Source organism: Cydia pomonella, chromosome 14 (genome assembly GCF_033807575.1).
Source record: "Cydia pomonella isolate Wapato2018A chromosome 14, ilCydPomo1, whole genome shotgun sequence".
NCBI classification, from domain to species: domain Eukaryota; kingdom Metazoa; phylum Arthropoda; class Insecta; order Lepidoptera; family Tortricidae; genus Cydia; species Cydia pomonella.
In genome coordinates, this window is record NC_084716.1 from 11284847 (window position 1) to 11304900 (window position 20054).

Genomic DNA, 20054 nt, shown 5'->3' on the forward strand with positions numbered 1-20054 from the left:
CGAACCCGGGATTCAAGGTCGCGAATTTACCTTTACGGTATTAGTTATATACGGGTAGGTACTTACAATACCTAGAGGTATGCATACCAGAGGGTACTACCGCGAAGTACTTCGTTCGTTCGTTTGTCTCTTTACCTCTATATAGCTCGAATATGCTAGTGTTAGGGCCAAATAAAGAAATTTCGAATTTCGCGATAAGCCAGCAGTTTCAAAAAGTTTTGACATTCACTACATAGTAGGTACATAATTATATGAGTTGTAGATTTGTCAAAAAGTCCCAATTGTGACTTTCATGACAAAAATTCACATTATTTAACACCACTTGGGACCCCAAAAAATCTACCTATTGTAGGTGCAGCTTTTATTATTTGGTTATTAATATAGCGCAAAGACCTGGTAAATAGGTTGAGGAATTTACTTATATCTATATACTTAATTTACCAGAATCCTTATTCGTTAACTCGTCAAGAAATATATTGGTAAGTTAAGTATTGTTCATGTAGTTAATTCTCTCAATTTCGCGAGCACACCTGTGCAAAATAACCGTGGACAGTCTTCGCGCACCAACACAATTAAAGTCTTTGTTCCAACGAATTTACGACTCTCGCGCATTGCGCAAACGCGAAATCGATTGTAGCCGACATGCTGTGCAAATATTTAATTGCCAGTTCACTTAAGGAGAATTTACGATCTTAAACATGGAATTCTTTGACGTAATGTGTAACCATATGCGAACTTAATCCAATGTTAACCATTTAAAGTTAAACCCGCGAGTGTATGCCGAAGTGGATGCCGACTTCGGGATTATTATCGAGATTCGAGACCGATTCTAATGTGGCAACTCTACCAAAATCTTCAAATTGCCTTTCAAACTTAACTGATGCATTTAGGTACACGTTGTTAAGCAACTATGCCGATTTAATCAACGTCTGACTTTATCAGCTCATACTCAATGCAGATTATAACTAATGCAATGAAATAAAACCTTAACGAAATGACGAATAACGAAATACCTAACTACATTGTGTTCATGAGAAATATTTACCTAGTTAGACTCCTCGGTCAATAGTTAGGAATGACAATTATTTATCGGTAGGTGTTTGATTGGTGATAGGGGAAAGCGGAAAATACTACAAAAATATCTCCTCCTGACTCCAATATAGCTAAAGACTCATTTAGCTCAATTGAACGTCGGATGTAATATCTTGCCAAAACGACCTCGTAATTTAATCTCACGACGACATAAACAACAGTATTTAGCGTCAAGGTGGGATGACATCCAATGACTTTTATACTCCGGCCGCTTGGCAAATTTCTTCGAGCTGTCGAGAGGAGAAAGTCATTTGTATCGATGCTTGGCGCCGACCTTGGCGTTCTGTAGACGCGACAAGGCGCATTCCTTCTTCTCGGGTCGAGCGCGACGGGTGACAGCTCGAGTCTCACGTCATGGGTGAATATCGGTTGTTTGTTTCGGCTAATTGGTATTCTCAGAATTAATAAGATAATTTGATTTATTCACAGAAAAATTAAACAGAACATGTGCTATAAAGACACCTTGCGAAGTTCAACAATTTATACTGATCAGTTAAAACGTACCTGGATAACAGATGCAACGAGAAGTCACGTGATAATTTCCATACACTATTTCGCTTTCGATTGGCGTTTTCTATCAACACCACAAGTCACACAGCTCCCCACAGCACTCTTAAATTTTGTACCTAATGCATATATATCTCATGGATTTGTATTCACGAGACATTATACAAGCTAAATACAGACGCAATCTTAAAGAAAACAGAATTCCACCGCTTCTCCCTAGTGCCTGCTATTCGCTGTATTTACACGTTTATTTTAGCACAGTACTGCCTTTGGCAACAGCCCGGATTTTTACGTGGAATTCGCGCGTGTTTTCTTATAAATCGAACAACAGATTCATTTAGACTTGTAAAAATACGTATGAGTCTGAAGTAGTCAAGAAATAAACACAGGAAGTACTGATGATGTTTATTTACAAAAGGCTGGAGCCATTACGTGACGTTATTGATGACGATAAACTCCGAATGCTAGAGGTTATTTCACTTTACTCAAACATATTTACCAAATTTGTTCTGAAATACTTAACTTAGTTTCGAAATAGAAATTACTACAGTAAAACGAATTTTAAAAACCTCTCTTCTTACGCTCTTATCTAAGTTTTTATGTCGTATAGCCTTTTAGCTACGGAAGAGTTCATTTCAAGATTGGTTTTACTCTGAAACGATAACCCTTTCTAATCTTAGAGGATTACTTATTATTTCTGTTAAATTGCACATAATGCCCTACTTGTTAATTTTTAAGGACTCTTTTTTGGTAAACCTTATTGTATACCTAGGGGAATATCAGCCAAATTATGTTTTTACGAGGTTGCCCGATTACTCGTTCGGTTCCCCGTTCCATCTATGTACTAAAATCTACTTTTATCCTTAGGATCACAGGCGGTGAGCTGTTCGAACGGGTGATAGATGAAGATTTCGTGCTGACAGAGAGGGCGTGCACTGTTTTCATGCGGCAGATCTGCGAGGGCATAGAGTTTGTTCACCGGCAGAACATACTTCACCTGGATATGAAGGTTAGTTCACAAAACTAACCTAAAACTACTAAATATAGTCTGGCAAATGCTTGGAAAAGGAAAATGTGATACTTAAATGTAGAACCAACCAAAAGATCGGTCCACCACAGAATTTATGAATTTCACGCATGGGTTTGCGAGTAATATATGCTATCTTCCCGACTTTTGCCAGGGTCCGCCTTCCTATTTGCTTTCCTCCACTTTGCGTGATCCTAGGCGTCGACTCATGTTTCGCGTTGCCCGCGTTTACGCTCATATCTGCTTTCACGACATCGAGCGGATCGAGCCATCGCTTTTTTGGTCTGCCGTGGAGTCAGGGGCCGTCAAGGGCTAGGTGAAGGCATATGTTTCCTATATAGTCAGCTGGCCTGCGACAAACGTGGCTGAACCACCGGAGGCGACATTCTTGGAGCTTCTCCGCTAGGTACGTCACGGATTGCAATGCTGCCACGGATGTACTCGTTGCGGATGCGGTCAGCGCGCGTAACACCGCACATCCACCGTAGCATCTTCATCTCTGTAACGCGAAGCTCCTGAACGTGCCTTCCAAGAACCGGCCATCGCCTCGGCGCCATAAAGTAGGACTGGACTGAATGCTACAAAGAGCATATAATCACTACGTGGAATGCTACATGAATCTTAAAATAATGTAAACAAAAATCTTCGTGACTTAGTCATTCAGCCAATGACATAATGTCATAGATACAAAATGTACTTCATTGCACCTAAAATTATCAGCAATCCAGTGTTTAACCATTTTAATTTATCAAAAGATGAATTACATTCCGATCGCAATAATTCTTGGCTGGAACTCAAGTGTCACACGCTCACATGTTTTAAGACGCATGCGCTCACATATGGTACTATAACAAGCCTGCCATTCTGCCACCTATGTTATGTATTAATTATTCCTATCCCATCCGATCTCAACAATGTGGCACTCTGATTGCATGGCCCAAGTCCAAAGTCTTAAATCAAAATGGCGGAAATCCAAAGCGCGGGAGGTTTATGATTGTCTGTCCGCCATAATTGTTTATTCAACGTACCGCGTTATTTCTGATGACTCTCCGCGAAAATACAAATTGTTGTTTAATTTTAGACGTTATGCATGCATGCATGCATGCGTTGAAACTATGATTCGGTATTCAATAATTTTGGGTTTGAGCCATCATTACAGTAGCAAATAGCTTGAAACGAGTAATTCATTTGTTCTTCAGCCTAAAAACGCCTCTGCATTCAAATAATTTTAATTTCTTATGTTGGTATAAGAAATTAAAATTATTTGAATGCAGAGGCGTTTTTCACAAAAATGAACGGGCACGGATATGATATTTGCGCTTTGCTCATTCGTTACTCTAAACTTGCACTCACATACCAACTTTTTGGAACGTGATGCTCATAATGACAGATGACAAAAGCGCGACCAGCATAGGTCCGCTGGTCAGTCAAGCTGTCTCAAACTGTATCTCATATCGGAAGTTGCCAGAGTAACTGAGAGCAGTTTAGAAAATGTTTATAGGTAAATAATTGAAACATTGAAACAAACAACGAAGGAATAAAATAAAAGTACATTGTCAATCGATATCCATAGTAGATGTATTTTTTTAAGGCAATCAACAAACTTCCATAAAGAGATATTGTGTGATGGTTATTTTAAAAGTACTAGACTTATAGGTATACCGTAATAACGCCTCAATCTTATTAAACGCACTGTCATGCAACTCATGCAAACAAGATGCATCAACCCTTCAATAAAATATAAAATCAATATTTCTTACAGCCCGAGAACATTCTGTGTCTGACCAAATCGGGCAACCGCATCAAGATCATCGACTTCGGCCTCGCGAGGTTCTTCGACCCCGAAAAGAAGCTGCAAGTTCTGTTCGGAACGCCCGAGTTCGTGGCGCCAGAGGTCGTCAACTTCGACCAGATCGGATACGGAACGGACATGTGGTCCGTTGGCGTCATCTGTTATGTGCTGTAAGTATTTGCCTATAGGCATCTCTTCAGAGGACCTACAGCGAAAAACGAAATTTAGTTATCTGCCTCTCTATCGCACGAATATGGAATATGGAAGAGCGATAACAAAATTTCGATTTTTCGTTTTTTGCGGGAGGGTCACAGGTTCCGCAATGTTGATGTAGTCTGTGTGCAAGCCAATTTTGTCAGTAGAAAAAGACGGCAAATTTGTAATATTTAGATAGCGCGAAGGGTATTTCATACAAATTTTGAACTACTTACCTAGGTTTTGGGCTTGATGAATAGTCTTCTGAATGGGCGATCAGTGCCTTATCATTTCGTAGGTGGCATCTCTCACGCCCCTGCTCCGTCTTTCTTTAAAGTCTGTATAAGTTACACATTTTCTTAGACTAATACAAACGTTTATAAGTGGCGTCATAATAGACCTAGACGGAGGAGACGGGATGATCATAATGTCTTTCAATTGAACTAGCCAAATTAAACGTGGCGTAAAGCATGGAAAAGAGAAAGACCTTTGTCCAGCAGTGAGAGTAGTGGGACCACACAGGATAATAAAGAAATATTATAATTGCATGCCATTTCATTAAGCAGGCGTCCGCTTTTTATCCCATAGCCCTGTATTTAGTCCATCGCTTTCACCCAATAACAGCACAGTTCATTTTAGATTCCATCAACTTCCAATAGTCTTTACACCCTGGCGGATGCTGCCTATGTGTGCGTCTTATGACGCGGACATTGACAGCATCCACTCGGTTTCCCCTTACATCGCATCAAAGTGTAAAAAGGACCTCTACGTGTTGGCTTCGGATCCGCGCACGCCTCCCAAATGTCCAGAACACCACTATTCCGTGATGGGTAAAGTAATGACAAACAGTCCGGGCCAAACATATTTCTGTCGTTCAAATGACCAAAACACCTGAAAATGAATTTTAAAATAGCGATATTGTGTCCCGTTCGTAATTAATATAACCTTGGCAGAATATTACGCAAATAAAAGAAAACACGCTCGTAAAAATTAACACAAATACCTATTTTTTTGCGCAGATAGTCACGGTGCTCTAGCCTGTTATTTTATATGTTGAATGATTTAAAAAAGTAAATAAGACCTATTTCCAGTTAAACGGATTATTTTGTATTGAGTTTTAAGTCATCTAGGTAAGTACCTGATTTCCCCTGCCGTCACTTTGGTCCCATTACCCATAAGTAATGTAAAGAGACAGACCAAGCTAAGTTGGTAGAGATTTTGATAGCCCAGACGGTGCAAGTTTTATTTTAATCGTCAAACTTCTATGAGTTCTATGAAATTATGACGTTAACACTTGCACCGTCTGGGCTATCAAAATAGCTGCCAACTTAGTTTGGTCTGACTCTAATTAATTTTATTGATATTCACTACCTGTAACTTACTCTGGCAAAGGCCCTACAGGCTGCCATTTCTGTAATATACTACCGCCTAATAATCACCTTTACTCTAGCATAGCGGATGTGTCATAAAAAAAGCGACAAATTAAAAAATGTAGGCGCGGCGATTGAAATTCCCAGAGAAAACTTAAATTTCGTGCACCCAACTTACACTTACTGTTTCAATATACCTACGTATTAGCACAACTACATATCGCACTGAGAAACGCTGGTCAGACTGAACCTACGCAATAATCCATAGTCTGGCAAATCTCTCTCGAAGAGGCAAGGGCTCGATCTCCCATACAAAATTAAGAAATTCGCGCCTTTTTCTACTGATAAATTGGTTTTCCAGACTGGTGTTGTTACCAATAAGCGTTGTAAAGCGGTAGTTGTTTTGGAACTGATCCCCTGGGTCTCTGCCATAAACACCAGACCGACATCGCTATGCCGCATTGATGTTCCGTTGTGAGTCATGTTCAATCTCATTCAATGCGACTGAGCGTGGGTAGTTTGAACTTGGGGTTTCAATCAAAAGCGTATTTTTATCGTAGGTATGGAGTAAACAAACTATAGCCAACTGGGCCCAGGTATATAGAACTATAAGTTTAAATTTTACCTGTCTAAAATAGGCATCATTAATGCAATGACTGGATGGGTACCACGAAAGTTGGACTATGTCCATCTATTTTTATCGTTTTTGCATATTCGAGTGACAGGCACACGGCACACGTGTAAATAAATCCGAATTTCTATTGTTCGCGGTAGTCCGGCAACACGGCGCCAACTACTGAGGGCCTACCGTGAACACCGAAGGTCGCAAATTGCGAGTATCTTTCTTTGTCACTCTAACTTCTCTCTTACGGCTTAATTGAAGTAAAAGTGAAAGATGTCTGCAATATGCAAACTTCGGTGTTCGCGGTAGGCTCTCTGATCTTAATTATTTTTGGTTGACCAGTGTTGCCGGTTGAGATAAAAAATTAGGTACTTATAAATATATAAAAGCAAATGGCAACAACTGAGTTGAGTTACAACTTCGAAAGTTTTACTCCCTTATTCATAAACGTCTACTAAAATTGACAAGCCGCTAATAATCGTTCATGTGGATGACACGAACTCTATCTGCTTTTATAGCATTCACAATGTTTTTTTATATCTTTCAGCTTATCGGGTCTTTCACCGTTTATGGGCGAAACAGACATAGAAACTATGGCGAACGTCACAGTGGCTAAATACGACTTTGATGACGAAGCATTCACAGAGATCTCCGAAGACGCGAAGGACTTCATCGGGAAACTGCTCGTAAAAGACAAAGAGTGAGTTTATTAAAATTCTTTCAATTTACAATCATCCTCAAAATATTATAAGTTATATAATTATGTCACTAGGTTCAACAATTGTCTGATACTCTGAGATTGTGTTTATGAATCACACCATCCTTAATTCCTTTAGAGTTGGGCATGAGGCCAGATTACGGAGTTGGTAGCCTATTTTCTAGACATATTTTGAGGGAAATTGTAAATTTTATTATGTTGTGAGAACCTAGTAAAAATAGATGCTTGCATGAAGCGTCTTATTGTGAATTGTGATTAAAGCATGAAAAAAACGGCGATAAAAAATTAAATGACAATACATAAATAAGATGAAAATGACTTCGCAACATAACGGCATTTTTAGTGCCAAATCCGTTGTGAGGTCATTTCCCATTTAACGCCGTTTGGAAAACGACCTTTGCTTTTGTTTTCTCGTTGATTACAAATTGAAATGTTGCCAGTGCTAATTATACGTGGAGTTATGAAAACATACGACTGATTTTGTTTTGTTCTTGAGAAAAATCAACAGTTGAACGGCCTAAAGATCATTTCGAATAAAATACGTTCATTTAATTTACATAGTCGTAAATGAAATCGGACATAAAATTTCGACAGTTTTATACCATTTGATTCCGGTGCTCGTCACTAAAAGCTGCATAAAAGCCAGCCTGTCGATAAAGACCCCTTGTTACTTTATTGCATCCAACACAAAATCTAACAAGTCATTCTAATACTGTACCATATAAACTGTATACATGTGCTAACCTTCCTCTATGTATGTAGTAATTTAGTTGCATGGTAGAGTCTCATACAAAATTTATAAGTGGCCGCAGAATTTTGTCCAATCTGACGCACGCATTTAAATGAGTGCAGTTTGAGACCCCGGTCGAGATCTGTTTTAACCACTGACAAGAGAATCTCTAGCGACCGAAAACATATGTATGCGCGTCGCTTCAGGCCTGATGAAGCAGGCTATTTGCTGCTATTTGATTTTTGAATAATCGTAGTACCCTTTTGTTTCCTTGCACCGCCTCTTCTCTTCCCATCCTTATCACGCACTCGTGGTGTTGGGGTTAGTAACAAGGGTTCTTGTCGCAGGTTACGGCCCAGCGCGACGGAGTGCCTGCGGCACCGCTGGCTGGCGCGCCGCCCGCCGCCGCCGCCGCGCCCCGCGCCGCTGCCCTCGCCCAAGCACGAGCTCGACGTCGCCAAAGACAACCTCAGGATCTTCGTCGAGCGGTGGGGGGAGCACCCCAACTCGCCCTACGTCTTCGATAACCAGGCGCACGAAATTACCTGCCTCGCCGACGGCAGCTGCGAGCGATCTTCTATCGGTGGCTGCTCTCCTAGTCCTCGGAGCTCGTTGGCGAGCTCGCCCGATGCGGTATTTGATGAGGAAGACTTGGAACCTCCGCCGATGAGAGAGACCAGTTACTTAGCACCCAGGTACAACCCGGTCGAGAGACGAGCGTCCGATAGTTCATGCTTCCTCCATAAAAGGCAGGACGTCCTTGTAAGAAAGAATCTAGCTGAGGAAATCAAGAAGTTATCGGATCATCTCTTCTTACTATCGACTATGAATACGGACCTGGCCAACAACAATAATGTAAAAGAATTGGACAAGAATATAACGGAATCGAAAACGGTCACAAAGGAGGATAAGAAGTTAACAAACGGTTTCAAAAGGGAAACTAATACGAAAGTTACAAAATCCGTCACAAATGGAGATGCTAGCAATAAAGAAAAGAAACTTTTTACATCGAAATCTAGTCACAGAGTAACTTCCTCGTTTTTGACTGAAAAGGAACCGACGAGGCCGGTGACGAGTAACATGCCCTGGGCGAAGTCAGCTCGATCCAAAAAAGTTACTAATAGCAGTCGGGACGTAGCCGACCAGCCCTTGGAGAGGCGAAACAGCTTCTTCAATGAGTTCGACAAAAGGCGAGAGAAAATAGATAAACTGGTCAACGGTTCAGAGAATGGAAGACAGGTGCCTTACAGACGAGGCGACGAGAACAACGCTCACAGGACTAAGGACCTACTTCTTCATCTTTTAGAAAAATGGGACGAGTCAGAAGTGGAAGGCGAGAGAGCGGCTGGAGGCACCTCAAATGGCGGTAGACACCAGTCCATATCCTTAGAGTGGTCGCCATCAAATCAACTGGCACAGTCCTCCATGTCAAGCCTCCACGCCTTCTACCAAAGACAGACCTCAGATGACAAAGCGCAAAGAAAAATAATAACGAAAAATATTCAGAGTACGAAATGATTATAACTTGTAGTGCCATGACTCTGTTACCAAAGTAACAAGATGAGATTAAATTATTATATTATTAAGATAATTTTAGAGACGATAAAATTACAATGTTGTAATGATCTAGTCGACAAATCGCAGTTCTCTTTATCTTCTGGAGCAAGACTGAAACAATTCTGTAGGAGATGTTTTATACAATGACAATAAGAATCATAGTCTGATGGCTAAATACTTATGTTCTTCTGTGTCAGTTTACAGTAACATTTGTACTTAATTTTGTACTTAGTGAATCAGTCACACATACCTATATAGATATTATAATAAGTTCGTCTACCATTGCGCCTGTTCTATATTTAATATAGTGAATTATGTTTGTTACTTAACTAAACTCAGTTACGTACAAGGATGCTGTAATAATTTTATTATAGGTACCTTTTGTTTTACGATATTTGGTTGTTATAAATAATAAGGTTTTTATTAAAATAATGGGTTTTATTTAAATTATTGATATCTAGTTCGATTTACGGTTACAAAGTGGAACAGAACTTCCTAATTGTTACTACTAACATAAACAGTGGTACAGGCCTCTCCTAACGTCACCGATAATCGCAAGTGATTTGTAATACGTTGCATATGGATGATCGTTTGATTTAGTTGCTCCTACTCAGCCTACTTAGCCAGCAAATTATCTAAAATCGAATGCCATTTGTTGCAACGTTTGTAGAAACCTTAAGACCAGTCCAGACGGGATGATCAAATCGACCGATTTGATCACCAATTTTAGATTTATGGTGATATTTGAGCGCTCTAAATTTAAAATAATAGCGTCATAAATTGGTATTCTTGCGTCCGCACCTACATTTTATTGGTAATATCGGTTAAAACTGAATCAGATTGGCGAAAAATTATTCCCGTCTCGACTGGTCCTTATTCAATGAGAACTCAAATATCAAAGTGGCAGCAGGTTTTTCGCACCCCCAAATTCGCATTATTAAAAATGAAAAATACTGCAAGTAAAATAAAAATTAGATACTTAGTCTCTTTATCCAATCACTCACTTTCTAGCGACCGCCTGCCTGCATCCGCGACCCTCCGCCACCCGTGGCTGATCCAGTCGGCGCTCTGTACGGAGCTCCACGTCACCAAGTCCAAACTGAAGCGGTACGTCATCAAGAAACGGTGGGCCAAGGCCGTCTCCGCTGTCATAGCGCTGAAGAGGATGGGCGCCAAGTTTGAAGACGTCTCCGACCATAAGGAGAATGTTTAGTAGTTACGAACCTGAGCATAAGGAGAATGTTTAACAGTTACGAACCTGAGCATAAGGAGAATGTTTAATATTTACTGCGGTATTGCGGTTGGTTACAAAAAATGAGTACGCGTCACTTTTATATTTTGGAAGTATTTTTACTCTCGACATCTTACGATCCTAATTTTTTCAATCTTCATTCCGTTAATTTTTGTATGACCGGTGTATACCTACCTAACTTTATATATCTACTTCCTTGCCAATATGTAGGTGTATACATTTAACAAAATCGGTATTTTCTTTTGTTAGAATCATTATTGCTCGTAACTCTGAATAAAATTAAAGTATTTATAATTATAGATACGATTATTTAGAACGGCCGATTAAATAAATTCCTTGGATTTATTAATTTTAAATATTGCATATCGTATTGTGTTAGCTTAATACCAGAGTGCTAACAAAGCTGAAAAGTCAAAAGTTTTTATCGTCGTCGTGAAACTTTAATGTTCAATAAAGTAAGTAAGAAAACTATAAACGATGAGTTTAGTCATGTCACGAATATTGATCTCGTTTAAAACTGCAAGTTAGGTAACTACCAGTGGTGGGGCCTCTGTAGCACACCATTCCCAACATCTCTCATTTGAATCTTTATGGACCTTAACCTATACGCAGTGAAGAAGAAAGGGGCCGTTCAACTTGCCCTTAAGGTGTGTGTGACGCGCCACCACTGAAAGTATACCTTCTTTTTAAACACTTCAATGTCATGTCAGTGATTATACAGGGTGTTTTTTTTAGTTACCTGCAACAATTTACGGGGCGAGTATATAGATCATACTGAGCAACTTTTACTATGGGACCAACCCCGAAATAGCGAAAAAAATTGCTTCTTCCATACTAAATCTTGACATCAGCACAACCAAAATGTATGAAACAGCCATTTTTTTGCGGTTTCGGGCTTGGTCCCATAGTAAAAGTTGCTCAATATGCAACTTCACCACGTAAATTATTGCAGGTGACTAAAAAACATTTCTGTATTATGATTTAATATTTGATATCACTAATTTATACTTACATTTATCTGTATTGGCTTTTATTGACGTACCTATAGTTATTGCTAGAAATCATGCCATAATGAAGGGCCATAATATTTATAATTATTCTATAAATATTTATTACTTAAATTGATTCCATTACGCCAGTACTTAGTCTGAAGTAAAATATATAAAATATCAACGTTACACACGTACACGTTGTCAAATTATTTCATAAAAATGGTGCCAAAATTTTGTACCTAGGGTTATAGCAAGTTGTTGATGTTAACTACTGTATAATCTCAATTTAGATCTGTTACTTACATGTTCTCAGTATTTATTATAAATTTACATTTATCCAGAGGCCGTGAGTTCAAGTCTCACCCAAAACAGTAATTTTTCCACTTTTAAATTTATTCTAAGCTTAATAGCAATGTTCGCAGACGTGTCTGCATGTTAAAAATTAATTTAAATTTACATTTATACAAATAAATCTCAACATAATACAAACACAAAGCTATTAGATAAGAAATTTAAAATTAAGAAATTAGAGTAAATCTTCAAAATCTTAATTGTTATTTAAATATTTTTTTGCATTTACCATTGATTTGTTTGGTACTTTTAGGTATCACCTAAGTAGGTACCAAATGGTGAACTTAGGTGTCACCTAAGTACCTAATAAGGAAGCTGATTGATTGTTGATTGGATTCTTGAGAATACACACAAATGAAAATGTTATAAGTACTTATAAGGTTATTACCTACTTAGCGGCTATTTAAATTACCTATCTACTTCCGAGAAATTATGCGTTTTGTAACGATTTGCACGTTATTATTAATTAAATTATCACATCATAATAATTGTAAATAACTATATTTTTTTTAAGATCGAATGAAAGACATTAACGACTAACGCTAGGTTATACAGTTTGTTGCTAATATTAAGTGCGCAATATGGATCTGAGCAGTGAGATAGATTTTTTTTATTTGTAGTTGAATACCTAACGAGGTTCAATAAAAAATGTTAAGAGTAGTTTTTATACTCTGGCAAACCCACTAGTAGAAGAGCTTCTCAGTAGTAGAAGAACAACCCTGTGCGCTTACACTTTTTAAATTTGCCGCCTTTTCTACTGATGGAAATGGCTTGCCAAACTATATACATCCCTTCTCTAAAAATCAATTAAATATGTCCCTATTTCTAATTTGTTACCAAGTATTACAGAATAAATGAATACCTACCATTGAATATAGTTATTTACGATACAAGTGCAGAAAATAGGAAATTCGAAACGAGTGGTGATACATTAAAACACGACGGAAGGGAGTGTTTTAAATCGACACGAGTTGCGAATTTCCTATTCGCACGTGTATCGTACAACGTTTTACAGTAAATATGGTTCTTTAAAGTTTCGACATATGCACGGAAGTGCTCATTCCTGCACGTGTGCGGGAAAGTAGCACCATGTGTACTGTAAATGTTAGTATATTTTCAATTACCTATAGGTATATGTATATATTATGTTATTCAGAAAATCCATCTATATTCCGCTTATAATTTTTTATGAATTCTAATCCCAGAAACAACAACAAAGTAGGAAAATTAACTTATTCTTTAACCCCCTTATTCATAAAACTTTAAGGGCCTGATTTAGTTAAATTATGTTTTATCCCTTTCTTACAGATACATAAGTCAAAATGACAGATAAAGACAAACGATTCATAGCTAATTCAGGCCAGTAACGCGTTTATGAATAACGCCATAAATGTTTCAGCTAATTGCGCGCGAAAGTTGCCCTGTGTCTATAGGGCTTAAAAGAGTGGTCCCTTACAAAATCCGGTATGGTATTCCAATTAAGATCTTAGAATGTTTTTTTTTTTACGGATAGTTCTATTTCCATACATGTTTTAGTTGGTGTGAAATAATAATAATCATAAACCGTGTTTTAATATTTTAAGACTTAAATTTTAGGATCATATAAAACAATTAATTGACTGCATTTAATTTCATAAAATAAAGACAATTGAATGAAATAAAGATATGATAAGAAGGGAAGCTGGTATTATTGTTGTCCTTTTCTTTTAGCTTTCACGCTCGACGACGCTGATCACGATAGCGTGCATGAACTGTAGGAGGCAGCACAGGAGTCGTCAGATTTTTGGCGCGAGGCGTAAATGTGATGTTTATTGTTCCAATGTAGCCCACAAGATGGCAGAGCCAACTATGCACAAGAAAACACGTGACGTGTAAATGTACATGTTTATGGTTCCGATTCAAGCCACAAGATAACAAATCCTCCAATGCGTACGGTCCCTATACATTGATTAAAATAAACGTATGGCTTAGAACGCAATGCGATTAATTTCTTGCGATTTCAGAAACGCCAAAAAGTGTAACTTACGGCATGCTTCATGAAACAGCAAGAAACAAATCGCAGTGCGTTCTTATCTAAGCCTATGGTAGTCAGTGTCAATGTCGAGTATGCGTTCCGTGGCCCTAGGGTTGAGCTGGAACCCCACTGTCGAGCTATGCACGTGGGTACAAAAACGCATCGTTTCAAAATTTTGGTAGATACTTCCACAGCAGTGCACGAGCACACTGTGGCGTCACTGATAGGTACACGTGTGGCTAGCGCGCGTGCAAGGCGAAGCCCCACTGCGACCAGGGGGCCTACCGCGAAAATCGAAATTCGCAAATTGCGATTGGGATTTTTCTCTTACGCTTATCAAGACGTAATTAGAGTGACAGAGAAAATGCCCGCAATTGACGAACTTCGATTTTCGCGGTTATAGCCCTGCGCTAGGAACGAAATGCCGTATATATGGCGGGGAGAAGATAATCGTGCGCCTTAACTTGAATTTAAGGTACTAATTTCATTGCACACAAAACTCTTCTTAAAATGAATCGCCAAACGTGGTCATTTGGAACATCGACGTGCTGGAGAAAACTTTCCAAAATTGCAAATTTTTCCGCATAGGAAAGTTTCAGGAACTTGTCACATTTTTGTACTTATGGGGATTGAAGTTTCAAAGTTCATAGTTTTTATTGTATATAAGAAAACAACATGGAAATATATCTTACATTTCTGTGAAATTTTCGAGAATCTTTGCTAGGCGGGTTCTGTTCGTAGACTCTTTTCGATCCAAAGTGAAAAAATAACGCTATCTGCTACACGCGCTGGTAGTAAATGCGTTAACGCATTCACTGCCAACGTTTTCGTAGCGCTGCACACGTAGCCGATTTTAGCGTTTTCCCGCTTTGTAGAGGAAAGCGATTACAAACAGCGCCCGCCGAGCGGGTTCCCGGCACTCAATGTGTTAACCGCGTACGAGGAAACTATTTGCAAAAAAATAATCGCGGCATACGAAAGGTAAACTGACAAGAAATAAAACCAACAAATAGATTTTTATGTTTTTATTAACACTCAATGCTATCCCACTGATCCACAAACCAATGCAACACCACTGAACGCACAACATGGGTGTGTTAACGGTAGGACTTCTGGTATCTGGCGCGGGCGCCCGGGCCGCCGAACTTCTTGGGCTCGCAGCGGCGCGGGTCGGCCACCAGCAGGCTACGGTCGTATTGGACGAGGATGTCCTTGATTTCCTTCTTGGAAGCTTCATCTACATCTGTAAACAAAAAGTTATATTAGATCTGATAAATTGTTAGTGAATAGGCGGGTCCACACTGAGCGAGCACACACGCGAGGCAACTTCCTCACACACAAAACGGCAAGTGTAGACGTGCCTGCTGAGTTAAAATATCTGTTACCTAAAATAAAATTCCTGATTTTTATTAGTTATATGCCAATTGCCAATTAGGCAACTCTGTTTATTTTCGTATTGTTTTAAAACTTTCTGTCATTCAAGAGAAGCAACATCACCACAGCAGTTTTAACAGTTAACTAGTAGTAGTATTTTGTAGTGAACTAGGTTGTATATTTAAATTAGCACATGATTGGCGCGACAGTATCTCGCGGCGAGATAAGACTACCTAGATAGAGAGAGAGAATATAGATACAATAATAAAATTGTAGTGCACATTTCAAACTGGCATGGCATGGAGGGCTCATGTCGCTTGGTAAATGTCACAATTATCTCCTTTCCCTGAAATGACTGACAAGCATGGGGCGAGCCAGCTTTGGAAAGAAAGGGTCCTTAAACTAAATGTTATTCAACCATAATCATTATAGCAAACCATTGCACAAAGTTTTGGAATAGTTGATTCTTAAAGTTGTCGAACAATGCATTTAATACTCAACTTTGTTAAAAAAAAATAACTGGCAGGGATCATTGACTTAGATGATAAGACATTCTTTAAAAAATACTTTAGTTAGCTCATCTGATTTGCCGATGACAGGTGAGTCTTTTATATATACTGGACCCATTTTAAATCTCGAACGTTGTGTTATTAAAATGTAATATGACTATTATATCTATTACCAATGCATTAATAATATTTTCTACAATGTGAACTTACACTTTTGGTAGAAAGCAATGAGTGCCTTGGAGATGGCTTGTCTGATGGCGTACACCTGGGCCACGTGACCACCACCCTTCACTGTCACTCTGATGTCCACACCAGAGAACTTTTCCTGAAATGAATAAAATTCTTTATAATTAAACTGTAAAAAATAAGTGGTGGGATGTTTTAGTTAAGGAAAGAATCAGATATGTACATTTACTTCACATCCAAAGATACTCAGGTTCGGAATAAGTTTGATCATCATCAGATATATATCATGGGTCAAAATTATTTTCGTTGTCTTCTTTGTGACCACTCTGTCAAACTTGTATTTTTGTCCTCTATTAAATAAATAAAAAAAGTCTAATGCTACTTGCATGTCTTTCTAGCTGCAGATTATATTTTACATGAGAAAAATGAAAATCTAAATTTCATCACAAACAAAAAGCTCCATTCTGCCACAATTTTTGGGGACAAAAAACAAGACATAACAATCTCTCACATACAAAGACATCGCCATACAGCAAAAACTAATCCAAGGCCAGTAAGGACAAAGAAAGAATACTGACTAGTACAAGAAATGAGGATTGGCAGTATTCAAACAAACTTAATGAATTACACATGAAAAAGTCCTCCACTTGTGGGGTACCCAGAAAGACCCCCTACCATATTCGGCGGTTCTAGCCCCCCAGCATCTTTTACCCCTTTTCGCAGCTGCTGAAGTAAGATCTTAGACAGAAGGTCTAGAGAAATGATAGTCTATGTGTCTAAACTTACTAGGAGATTAAATTAAAAAACAAATATGTCTTTAAACATGAGATGTGTCTTTCATACTGATTATCATTACTTTTGGGTCCCCTCTCATATTACACTAAATAATAATGAATAAATATTGGATATTTTTACACAAATTGACTAAGCCCCACATTAAGCTCAAGAAGGCTTGTGTTGTAGGTACTCGGACAACGATAAATGTAATATTTAAGTACATAAAAGACACCCGGGCCCGATTGGACCCGGGTACGTCCTTAAACTACGTCCAAAAGAGAGGTATGGGCATTGTGAATGTCATGTCGCTTTGTGTGGTAGGGCACAGCCAGTGGATGTCATTCCAGATCTAGAGCAGAGCCCAACTGGAGAAGTACCTCCACCTTACAGAAAACAGCAGCCAAATAACACTAGACCCTACTCATAGTGTTGTGTTCCTGCCGGTGAGTAAGGTTGCCAGAGCTCAATGAGGGGGGGCGGGTTTAGGGTCGGCAACGCGCATGTAACTCCTCTGGAGTTACAGGCGTACATAGGCTACGGACACTGCTTACCATCAGGCAGGCCGTATGCTTGTTTGCCACCGATGTAGTATAAAAAAAGGAAAACCCATGACTCAGGAACAAATATGCTCATCACATGAACTTTTCAAACCACAAATTCGAATATATAATATACTTGACTTGGTACATACTAGTTATGTACAGATTGTAGCATTAGTTTATGAGACTGCTAGTTTAACAGTCCAGACGCGGTTTATTTATTTAGTATAAATTTTATTTTGACACTTTACACCTCCAAATTTTATTAGTATTAGTACTCTGACATTGGGGACCTTTTACATCTCCAGATTTAATGTGTTTTTAACCATAGAGACTATACATCTCTATTGTATTGTAGTAATTATTTATTTTAAGATTATTATAATGTAATGTTTACCCAGGTATTGGCTGTTGTATTTATAAAATGTTGTTATGTATTTTTCATGTCACTATATGATGTTACTATAAATGTTGTATTGACTTGTAAAAGAGCCCTTGAGGCCTACTTGAAGAATAAATTTTTGAATTTGAATTTTTGAACCTAGGACCATCGGCTTCATAGGCAGGGTCACTACCCACTAGGCCAGACCAGTCGTCAAGTACACTGCATGCATATACAACAATTATTTGCAGGAGAGCTAAAATTTATAAATATAATAGACCGTTTAAGTAATAATTATACCGGGTAGTAGTTAAGAATTATGAAAAATCTCATGGTCATGTTTGATCTTGTAACAAATGTATAATAGGATAGGCCGGTTAGTTCTCACTCTCAGCTACGACTTATGTATGTATCTCACCTTGCCGAGCAATAGGATGGGCTCCTGCAATTTGTACTGCAGCAGACGGGGCTCCACCAGATCCAGCGGGCGGCCATTGACGCGGAGCACACCGTGTCCGCGCTTGCAGTATGCTACTGCGGTCGCAGTTTTCTGAAAATTGTTGTATAAAATGTAACCTTTTTTTATAACAAAATAAATATGTACGACTAACTACGACTAGGCCTCTATCAGCCAGAAATAGTAGGATTCACAACACAAACCATATGAAATGCCAGCAAGAGGTTAGTTAGCGTTAGACGCTTGTCGTCATTTGCAGTAATATAAAAATCGTGCGACAATGTTGTTTCCGTTTAGACCAACACAGAAATGATTTCTGAGATGGCTGGTACAACGCAATCCTATACTCTCCTTTCTGATAAAATACTGTCATACAACGTATAGGTTATGACGGTTAAAGGCAAGAAAGGATTCAATTCGCAGATATTTCATAAAACAACAGATGAGCTATTTAAAAATCAGACAAATTTGAGATTAAAGGAAAATTTCAAGCATTTCATACTTTAAAAACTAAGGAAATCGGCATCAACACGTGGACGGGATTGAAACAACACTTACCTTGCGGCCAAAGACCTGAACGGCCTGAATTGGTTCGCGTCTTGCCTGAAAACACGTTAAATAAATTAGTCATTGCTTCTAATTAACCAATAAAATAACACAATACGATTGCTTTTCCGCAAATTATTTTAACGGAAAGACACACACCTCTTGCGCGGCAGCCATTTTGACAGAGAAAGAACTAGCTAGTGTTGTGCCATACACTACCCCAATCGTAATTAATCAAGTAAAATTATAATGGGTATTCTTATCAATAATATATTTAAAAAAAACATACAAATCAAAAAGTAACAATTGTAAATGAAAAGTAAATACTATGTCAAAAATAAAACAATTTACTTCCAGAATATAGATTTGATATAGATCTATAAATACTTCGGAAAATAACGTAATATCACACCACCATATTTCTCATCTGGCAGCACTACATCATATTGCCATCTATTGTTGAATAGCAGAACTTAAACGAAAAACTTTTAACACTAGATGGGGTAGAAAAATATGTATGCATAGTTTCTAATAGATGGCGTTACTGTCTATTATTTACGTGAATCATCCGACATGGTCACTAGCGTGGTACATTATTGTTTTGTATTCGACGAACGTATTCGCCGGTGTTGAGTCGTGCGGTGCGATACTCAGATTACAAACGCCTTTACAATGAGATGTGAAAAAGTTGTTCCCGCGCAAGTGCAATAGAACTGCAAAACAGTGTGAAACAAAGTTTTATTATATTCAAAGAGAAATTTGTGGATTATTGTTTATGTAATGCTTGTACTTTCATGCCGGTTGCAAATACTTTGGATTTGATTTTGCCTAAAAAGTTGAGGGTAAGTTAATATTTATTCATAATTAGATATCTAATGATTGACCCGAATAATTATAACGTGCTAATAAAATTGTACCTTAAATAGTTAAATTAGGTAACTACTTAGGTAAATGAGTTTATAGGCACACCTCTTTTCATAATGAATAATAATACCACGATTTAACAGTGGGTACCTTACCAGTAGTACCAACCTACCTAAGCAGGACATTCTACCTAATTTAAAC

At 38.4% G+C, this 20054-nt stretch overlaps 2 protein-coding genes across 4 annotated transcripts in view; one reads left to right on the forward strand and one right to left on the reverse strand.

Annotated features, from left to right (window-relative positions):
• The window catches only part of LOC133524954 (striated muscle preferentially expressed protein kinase-like), a 50476-nt gene extending 40434 nt beyond the window's left edge, over positions 1-10042 (forward strand). For all 3 annotated transcript variants that reach the window (XM_061861120.1, XM_061861121.1, XM_061861119.1), the window contains exons 5-8: positions 2467-2608; positions 4389-4588; positions 7153-7305; positions 8401-10042. In XM_061861120.1, the coding sequence (XP_061717104.1) occupies positions 2467-2608; positions 4389-4588; positions 7153-7305; positions 8401-9571 (1666 nt within the window). In that variant the 3' untranslated portion in view covers positions 9572-10042. The remainder of the gene's footprint in view (positions 1-2466; positions 2609-4388; positions 4589-7152; positions 7306-8400) is intronic.
• Positions 10043-15229: 5187 nt separating this feature from the next.
• Positions 15230-19235, reverse strand: LOC133524955 (small ribosomal subunit protein uS9). The gene is made up of 5 exons (XM_061861122.1): positions 19149-19235; positions 19002-19046; positions 18405-18536; positions 16313-16427; positions 15230-15462 (listed from the first exon to the last, which is right to left on the reverse strand). Exons 1-5 carry the CDS (start codon positions 19164-19166, stop codon positions 15317-15319), a joined length of 456 nt encoding a protein of 151 aa, XP_061717106.1. The 5' UTR covers positions 19167-19235; the 3' UTR covers positions 15230-15316.
• Between the last annotated feature and the right edge of the window lie 819 nt (positions 19236-20054).